Genomic DNA, 10,016 nt, shown 5'->3' with positions numbered 1-10,016 from the left:
CCCAGCAAAGATCAGCTTGTTCAGATCATGGATGGAAAGGTAGTTTGTCTCCTTAAGTCCACACTTAAACAGCTTCATAGTTGATGCCAACATCAACTGATTCTATGATATTGCTGACTATTTTTTTCTACTTCTGACATAAACAGGCAAAGAAGACACTCAGAAATGTTTTTCCACCCCAGGCATCAGTTTTGATGATGCCACATACATAGCGAATCCACAACATTTTAAAATTGTAAGTCTCACTTTTTTCCTTGCCGTTTTTCTGTACTCTTTAAAATACAAGTGCTTTCTCTCTTTAATTGCTCTGTTGTTCTTTTTTGCAGGTTTATGTAAGTGAATGGGAATGTTCTGTTGTTGAGCCTCACTGTTCTTAGGAAGGAGAAATGTCAGTTTATCTGGAATACTGTGACATTGTATTAAAACAATACTCTGTTCTTGGTGAAATATTTTTCACATTTCTTCCAAAGTGTACCTATTGATTTATTGTGCTAATTTCCATAAGCATGTTGTCTGTAAACTTTGAATGTACTGACAATTTGTAAAATTCTGTTATAGTATATTGGTAATGTACTCTTGAAAAATGTGGGTAACATTTTATTTGACAGAGTTTGCAGAAGACTGACATGATATTGTCAAAGATCTGTTAGGAACATACTAAAAGGTGTTATGAAGTGTCATTCAGTAAATAATGACACTTTTAATGAGAAGAAGTATCTTTGCATTAAAAATGTCATTATTTACCGAATTACACTTCATGACAAATGTCAGACATTCATAAAGACTCTTTATGTTTATGACAGTGTCATGTCAGTCTTGCACACTCCATCAAATAAAGTGTTACCAAATTGGTAATATATTGAAAGCGCAATGTCATTTGTTTCACCTGGAAAGTGTGTAATTGATCCTTCTGTGTTCTGTAGCCTGATGTGTTTGCAGTACTGTTGTGTGTATGAAGCATGTAAAAACTAATTTTGTGCTTAGTGTACTTACACTAAGCACAAAATTAGTTCCAAAATGTCACACTTTAAGTATACTAGTCTTAAGTAAACTCGAAGTATACTCATTAGTCGACTTAAAGTATGCTCAAGTATGTTAAAATTGAACATACTTAGAACATTAATTTTCACGTCCCTGGTGAAAAATTAAGTACATGCTGAGTACATGTTTTAAAAATTATGTAACTAAAACCGCTCACAAATATAAACATATATGGCTTTTTCTTAAGGTGAATCTAAGTTTTATTGCCGATTAAACCTAAATATTCATCTGTAAAATCTCATCCTTCACTGGTGGATGAAAAATTATTTTTGCTTGAATGATTGTGCAACGCTTCATCGTGTCCACCAGATGGCTCATTTTCTCTGCACATCCATGGAGCGATGTCGAGTACACACTCCAGCCGCTAAGGGGCAAAGTAGGTCGTTACACGCTTTTCCTCTCCGCAGAGCAAGACGAGCTTGCTGCGGCTTTTTTGGTTCAGTCTGTAGGCTGTCTGAAGACTGAGCTCAACCAGGAGGTGGAGTAACGTTGCTTTTGTACTCCGCGGGACCAGACATCAGCTGCAATGTTGCTATTGAGCTGAATTAACTCTATCTGTTGACTGTAATATATGACAGGTAACTTTTATTCGTATTTTTGTTATAAACATGGTCTTGTTTTAGCAGTATATGTTAACCTAGCTGAAACTACAGTTGCTCCTCCTCTTGTTAACGTTAGTGGTTAGCTACACGTCACCTGTGGCTAATATACATCTTAAAAAATGCAGCATGTCGACGGCATGATAAACTTATAAAGAAAAAACCTAGAGGATAATTGTTTAGGGCTTAAGTCTAACAAAGGTGTTCTTTTCGTATGAAGATACTTTGTATTTTCCTCGTAACCTGTGTTGTTGAGCTAGCTAGCCTGCCGTTGCCTTCACAGACACCCAGCCAAAAGAAGCAGAAGGTGCAGGCTGCTGTCACTTTGCAGCCTCATTTCCCTCTTGAAGTAACAGTTTTGAAAGACAGCGCTTCACGGCAAGAAAAGTCCACTGCAGATAAAGTGTTGTGTGACTTCCTGAATGAAAGCCAAGCTAACGGCACTACAGTGACTCTGAAGAAATGTGTGGGTGCACCACAAAACTCGTAAAAATTCATTTTACCTTTATAGATTCATTTTCGTGCTGGTTTTAGATAAACTGGCATCAATTACATTGAGTACAAACTTTGGTCAGATACGTTTTAGTATAGATCTCAGTGTTGCATAACAGTTTGATTACCTTATCATATAGAGAATTTTCTTGTTGGTTTAGTTGTTGACTTCATTATAACATACGAATCGATATCTCATTGAAATTTGGAACCGTTTTCTTAAAGCTTCACTTTAGTCCAACTCTCAAAAGATGTCTTCAAAGTGGAACTAATTACAACTGTTCTGTTTTGGAATACATATTTTTATATGTCAAATGCATATATATTTATTTCTTTTTGGTTTATTTTCTTTATACAACCCCTTGTATCTACTTCCTTTAGTGTGCAATGGAGTATGATTACCTGTTTTTTCTCTTTTCTTTTTAATCTAACTCTTGTGAGAGTTACTTGAAACCCCTAATAGCTTGTTATTTTTATGTCTGATCAATTAGCCTTTTTTTGCTCACATTTTGTGGAGATCTTACATGATATTAAATTAATTAGCATCCAGTAAATAGAAACTTTGTTTTACACCCTATTCTCTTTATTTGATTATATTCACCACTTTGGCCATTTGACAAATTAAAACTTATTATCCCACCGAAAGAATTGGAGTAGATCTTCTGCTGTGTATAAAAATATATTGGAGACATATTGCCACATTTCCATGCAGCAGGTTGTAAAACATGCTTTACATTCTGGTTGTCAAAATAGGTACAAAATACCTTGTCATTTCAAAATGACAAGGTGGTACATTACATCATTTTGTACCAAAAAAAAAAGTCAAGTACAACAAGACCGAAACTGCTAAGGTATGAAGAGGAAAAAAAAACCCTGATAACATGCTTGAGTTGCTTAGAATATGCTGAAACATTTTTTTTAACTCTACTATTGTCACGATTTACACAAGACTCTCCTTTTTCCGACAGCACTCAGCAAACATGGAGCTTCACAAATCCGTGACCTTTTGGATATTTTGTTTGTGCCTAATTGGAGAGAGTGCATCTGAAAAACAAAGTTTATTTTCACCAGACAGTCAAAATGGTGAAAATGGCCTGTCAGGTGAGTCTGTATTCATCACGTTTTAATCTTTTGTAGCCTTGGGAACGATAAACTAGGTTGACACTCGCACACTATGGAGTGCTAGAGTATTACAGTTTGTGCCACATCTTTGTGATTGTGCAGGCACTAAATGTGGCTATGCTGAGAATAGCACAGCTGGCATTTGCCATTAAGCCCTGTCCTCCAGTGTAGAGCAAAGCACCAAGTCAAACCCAACAGATAAAACAGCATCAAAGCCATGCAAACTGATAGTGTAGCACAGTTTTTTCTTTTTTTGAAAATTAGGAACTCTGTAACCCAAGGTTTGTCTTTTATCTCTGAACGTGCCTGAGTCCTTGAAGAAACTTTGTTTAAACAACAGAAACTCTTGATCCGTCAGCTGTAAAATATGATCTTTGTGTTGATTTGGGCTTTTAATGTGCTGACTTGTGTCTTAGGATTTTGTACTACTTGTTTGCACACATCGCTAACTCCTTTGGTTGTGGTCAGACGGTTAGAGTGAGATATGCTCTGACATTTCATTCACATCACTTGGACACCAGCTGAAGCATATCTATGAAGACATGTTACTGATCGTCTCACCAGGCTTATTGTGAGAAAGTTTGTTCTTGATTTGAAAAGAAAAGGTTCAAGTGTCCTACATGTATCTTGAGTGCCAGTTGTCGACGGTAACTGTCGCCATTATTAGGTGGCGAACAGTGTGCTGCTCACCATGCAGGCACACAGAATAGGTTACGCAACTTGAGCTCTTACAAGAAAAGCTGGCCAACCGGTATGTAAATACCTTATCTAGTGTCTCTGGATGTTTGCAAGCCAAATGAGAAGAAAGACCATGTTGCGTGTGTGAGACTTTTGCAGGTGGTGGCCTTTTTTAATTTTTGTCCCTTTGGCTTTCAGTCTCTGTTAAACACGGAGAGAGAGAATGTCTTTTCCTCTGCGGTATGTGGCTTTGCAGGTTTACTGAGGCTGAAAAGCTTGCATGCGGTGGCTCAAAAATTAACTTTTCACTACACGGAAGTTCACTTCTTTGTTCTGGTTTAGCGGTTTCACTTAAGGCATAATTTAATGAAAAGAACATGTTGTTGATCCTGTTTCCCAGCATGTTCTCAGTGGAATAGTCAATGACACATTTTAGACTGTTTACTCTCTGTTCAGATTTTGTCGAAACATGTTGATTTCAAAGACATAAAACTTTGTTTTACATAATTTGATCAGTGGTTATTCAAATCAGAAGCTTTTTATGCAGAATTATGAGAAACAAAAACTTACAAACAACCAGGATTAGGGAGTTTTTGGAGCTCTTATCTCAGGCAAATATAAACATAAGGGGAAGTTTGGTTTATTTTGAGCAAGGTGACGACATAATGTTGCAAGGCTCTTTCAAAAGATTTTAAAAGTAACTATTATAAGGGAAGATTTGTTCTTCCCTGAGAAGATTTGTATGGTTTGAGTGTTCAAACTCAAACCTTAGCATAGACGACCCCAAAAGAAGAATTATGTAATGTCATAAAACTGCAGTAATGCAATTAAGAAATCTAAAATGTTTTTGCAGAAGCATGCGGTCATGGCTGAAGCTGAATCTGTGCTGTGTGTGTATCTAAGCCATCCTGACAAGGCTGCTCTCCTCATTGACCTTCCCATCCTAGTTCAAGGGTGTTTGGGAAATGCTACTAACATTCTTCTCAAAAGTACAAATAAACATCCACTGAAATAAGAATCAAACCTGAAAGCAGCCGTTAGACATGACAAACCTGTATTATTATGCAAACTATACTTAGTGTTATGAAAACGTTTTTGCTCGCTTACAGTTTTCAGAATTTTCATCCAACTTATATGTGTTAATCATCAAACTAATTTTAATGTACAGTAGTTTATTATTAGGGATGTGCCGATCAGGTTTTTTCCTCCCGATACCGATACCGATCACCCATGAGGGCCGATACACCGATACCGATCACCGATACCGATCACATAATTATTATTATCATAAACACTACTGGTTACATTATGTGGAAAAAGGAACCATGAATTCACCTTAATTTAGACAAAAACTTGTTTATAATAACTTTTTCCAAGAAGAAAACTAAACAAAACAGGCATTGTGCAAATTGTACTGCTATTGATAATACTATCTTTAACAGACTGATAACATATGAAGGCTCTGAAGAGGCTAAATAATACAAAGAGCCAAAATAAAACCTCTCAACATTGCCAAGAAGTTCAAGTATAAAACCTGACATTCAAAGGCAAAAACAGGTTCCATTACAATAAACAATCCAGAGTTACTGAATGAAAGCTTCCTGATAGCATGGCGGCTAGCTGATTACTGCTAGCTCTGGTTGGCTGTTTCTGACTGAGCGGAGTAATTATGCAGAACAGGGAGGAGATCGATTATTTTTTCAGAGATTATCTGTCTCATGTTAGGACAGCTAAAGTTTTAATACGTATGTAAAATTTATTTTTTTAGTTAGATGCTGCAGCTTTAAGCAGAGGTTCGGTGTGAGCCTGTAGCGTAGCAGCGGTTTAACAGCGAGAGCAGAACCAGCGTCTTACATCACAGCTCGAAGACTTAAATAATTTTGCGGGTTATTTGTTTAGTTTTCTGACCGTCATGCTAATCCGGGTGAGTGTTTGTAGCTGTGCGCTGCTTTACCTGCTGTCTGATCCTCCGTATGTCTCTTTTACTGCAGTGAGCCTCAATCTCCGTCAAGTATGGCATTGTTTTTATGTCGTATTAGCTTCGTTGTGTTGATGCATTTTGACGTGCTTCAATTTTCCGCCGCAACACGCAAACTTCCCCATTCACTCAGTGCGTTATAGTTACACATCGCTTAGGATTTGTTGCTGCGCGTTTGCGCAGTGTGAATGAAAGAGGAGACCAGCTGCACGGGCAGGCTGGGAAATGAGATGATCGGTATCGGCAACAAGAGCCAATGATCGCCGATCACCGTTCATGCACTTTTTCACGAAAATCGGCCCGATTGTGATCGGTGACCGATCGATCGGCACACCTCTATTTATTATATTTACTGTTTATTCACTTTTTTCAAGAGTAAACTGTTCACAAAGGGAAACCTTTAGAAGTTACAAGGTTACAAGACTAACCTGGTTCTAAATGGAAAAGCATTTTCCTTTTGTTAATTACTTTTGTTAATGTCTGTTTCTCTAAGCCAGGGGTGTCAAACTCCAGTCTTCAAGGGCCACTGTCCTGCAGTTTTTAGATGTGCCACAAGTACAAAACACTGGATTGAAATGGCTTAATTACCTCCTACTTGTGTAGATATGTTCTCCAGAGCCTTGCTAATGACCTAATTATTCTATTCAGGTGTGGTGCAGCAGAGGCACATCTAAGAGTTACAGGGCAGTGGCCCTCCAGGACTGGAATTTGACACCTGTGCTCTAAGTATATCCAGTCCTGATTCCTACCTAAAGTCTAAAGATGAGACCTTTAGACTCAATGTATCTCTGAGATGGAATGTGTCTGTCAACATAAAGTTGGAAAAAAAATATCTCAAAAGTAGAACAAATTCAGCAACAGGTGATCAAAACAAATTCAGCAACAGGTGAAAAACTATTATTGATACATTGCCAATTTTTTGTCTAAAATAACCTTACAAAGCCATTTCTAAAGCTTAGAGCTCCAGTTAACCACAGTGAGAAAAAAGTAAAGAAAATATGCAGTAGTGGTGAACTTTTCCAAGTGTGGCCAGCCATTGCGAAATAGTGCCTCCTTAAAGACAGAAAAACATATAAAATAATGCAGATTAGTGCTGCAGAGTTAGCATTGGCGCAGTATTACTGACTTTGCATCAATGTTAACAGAATCGATTGGACTGCAGTATAAACCAGCAATGCTATACATTCAGTCTAAGGATGCACGACATGGCATAATATTTGTATCCCGATGTCTATTGTGATAGGTGGTGGTACCGGGGTGTGTGTGTGTGTTTCACAGAACAACTCAGTGAAAAGTGTCAATTAAAAAATATAGTGAGGGAGAGAGAGAAGTAGGTCAGCTATGCTAGCTTGACTTTGATGATCTTAACATGTAGGTGTGCTGTAGAACTCTTTCATTTCAGTAAAATAAAAAAAGGTGACCCACACACTAACTCTCTGACAGATCATCAGTAGCACAGGTGTTTAAATTAGCTAGTCAACTGCTGTGTTCAGACAATCACTTATTAATGATCGCAAAATAAACATCAAGCCTGAGAACATAGCACTGTAACGGACTGAATGTTCTGTTCTTTGTGAGGGAAATGTTTGTGTGTTTTTCCTGCTGAATTCTAATATACAAGTGGAGCTGTTGTCAGTCAGTTTCTATAGCAACAGATTTGAGAGTCAAAGGAAAAATGTGAATGGCTTTGAGTTATTCTTCAACAGTTTTTCTGCATTGTTTTTCCCTTTGCTGCACTAAATTAATAATACCTACATGTCCAGGTTTCATTTTGTTAATGGAATTGTTTTGCCGCAGCAGCGTGGTTATGGATGCCGTGTAAAAGAACAGTTATTAGTTTCCTTATGTAAACAATAACATGCAACGTGTCCACAGGGTCAGGTTAGTTTGGATAACTGTTTTTTTCCTTCCGTAAATAAAATCACTATTTGGAAACAGCATTTTTGTATTTACTTAGGTTTTCTTTCACTAATGTTAAAAATTATTTGGTAACACTTTATTTGACGGGGTGTGCATAAGACTGACATGACACTGTCATAAACATGACATAACATCTGTAATGAATATGAAGAAGACTTTATGAATGTTTGACAGTTGTCATGAAGTGTCATTCGGTAAATAATGACACTTTTTTAATGCAAAGTTGCTCTAAAAGTTGCATTAAAAGTCCATTAAAAGTGCATACTTTGCATGATTTTATAAATAATGACAATTTAATGCAAAGTTGGCACTTTTAATGGACTTTTAATGCAACTTTTAGAGCAACTTTGCATTAAAAGTTTCATAATTTACCGAATGACACTTCATGACAACTGTCATAAACATTCATAAAGACTTCTTTGTGTTTTTGACAGTGTCGTGTCAGTCTGCGCTCCCCGTCAAATGAAGTGTTAACAATTATTTAATGTGAAGCATTTAAATAATCAAAAAATGTAAGAACAAAAGAAATCTCGAAATGCACTATACTGTATAATGACATTATTATAATGCGAAAATCAGTGTTGTAGTACTCGAGACCGGTCTCGAGACCATTTATTGATAGTCTCGGTCTCGTCTCAAACTCGACCCCATTTGGTCTCGGTCTTGTCTCGGTCTCGGACGCTGAGGACTCGGCATTTTATTTCAAGACCAGTCGAGACCGCAACTGTGAAAATATCACTAGACGTACAGCATACTGTCCACTTTATTTGTTAACATCTTTGTTTTCACTGGATACAAAACGCACCGATTAAAATCCAACCAATAAGGTGACTTGCCAGTTACGTGTTTCTGTTTCTGCTCCCCCTCCCCACCTTTCACTCGCACGCGGCGCTCTGAGACATGCGCAGTTGTTTTCTATGAGCGGCAGAAGATGCATGACTAATCGTCAGTAATGGAATAGCGCTGCATAAATCATAAGAAATCTGATGGCCACAGCCAACTCAGCAGCGCTTCGCTTTCACAGACGGTGGGGACAATGTCTAACTTTTTTCGTCACTTAGAAAAGTAGCTCAAAGAAAGGTAAGCTCCGTTGACGTGATGTTAGCAAAGCTAGCTGTACAGAGACACGTTATTTGTGATTTAAGACGGTTGTCACTCACTGCGCTGAATTATTGTGCGGAGATGTTGACTGACTTGTCGCATATATGGGACAACGCTGTGTCCAAAAGTGCAATATATTGATGTGACATTCAGGAACAGTACGATTCATCTGCTCGTCTCTTTACTTATTAGATAGGACGGGAGTGTCACTGAGAGTCGTTCTATTATCTAATAGAACCATACGCTGTCAGAATAGCATACATGCAGTTAGTACCATGCCTGCGTATTAAGAAGTCCAACAATCAGAGGAGTTGTCAGTTCACCATATACAACAAGTTATGACAAAAAAAAGTCATTAAATTGTTTTCCATGATAACTATATAGATATGCGTTGTCGTGCTTTCAAATTGTATTTAAAGCAGGGTCTGGCTGCAGCTGCAGTCAACTACGGTTAATGAGTAAAACTCATTAACCTACTTAACCGCTAAGTCAGGATGCCATACAAGCTAAGTCAGGATGCCATACAACTGTTAATAAAGTGTATGATGATCTACGTCATGATTCTATGTTGCTAATTAAATAAAATTATATGGTAATGACGTGTCTGACAGATATAGCCATGAGTTCGTTCTAAGCGTATGACGATCTGACAGCATATGCTGACCTGACAGAACACTCTTCTTTGTTCTTGTAATCCTCTGCATACACTACAGTAGCTATCATTATTTTACTTAATTATATACATTTTTAATTAAATAAATAAAACACAAGAACGAAAGAGCACACAGAGCATGCACATTGCTCTTTGATTGTTTTCGTTCAAAGTGGCAGCTGTAATGGTAGTCTGCCATGGTGTCAGACTACCTGGCTTCATGTAGCGGGAGAGAGGTTGAGAACAGTCACGGTGAGCGTCTTGTGATTGGTTACTTCTTGCTTGTTGCTCCTTGGTCAGTGTTCATAGTTGAGCGTTATTTACCGTCAGGGCATTGCCTCAATTGCTATGTTTAATGGTGCAGACAGTGGTGGTTTCTGACATGAGCAACATGGACAAACACCCAGGACGTTATCTTTAGGGATGGCACGAG

The 10,016-nt window shown here is 37.8% G+C and overlaps 1 protein-coding gene across 2 annotated transcripts in view; it reads left to right on the top strand.

The window, feature by feature from the left end:
- The first annotated feature begins 1,466 nt into the window (after positions 1–1,466).
- The window catches only part of stim1a (stromal interaction molecule 1a), a 45,100-nt gene continuing 36,550 nt past the window's right edge, over positions 1,467–10,016 (top strand). The window contains exons 1-2 of one of the 2 annotated variants that reach the window (XM_088012092.1): positions 1,467–1,619; positions 3,101–3,233. In XM_088012092.1, coding sequence (XP_087868218.1) covers positions 3,113–3,233 — 121 coding nt within the window. In that variant the 5' untranslated portion in view covers positions 1,467–1,619; positions 3,101–3,112. The remainder of the gene's footprint in view (positions 1,620–3,100; positions 3,234–10,016) is intronic. The other variant, XM_088012091.1, reaches the window with a different exon arrangement.

Source organism: Poecilia mexicana, unplaced genomic scaffold (assembly GCF_051168715.1).
Source record: "Poecilia mexicana isolate PSO_F unplaced genomic scaffold, ASM5116871v1 scaffold_13, whole genome shotgun sequence".
Lineage (NCBI taxonomy): Eukaryota > Metazoa > Chordata > Actinopteri > Cyprinodontiformes > Poeciliidae > Poecilia > Poecilia mexicana.
The sequence above is the reverse complement of the archived record's forward strand: the minus strand, read 5'-3'. Positions and strand labels throughout refer to the sequence as shown.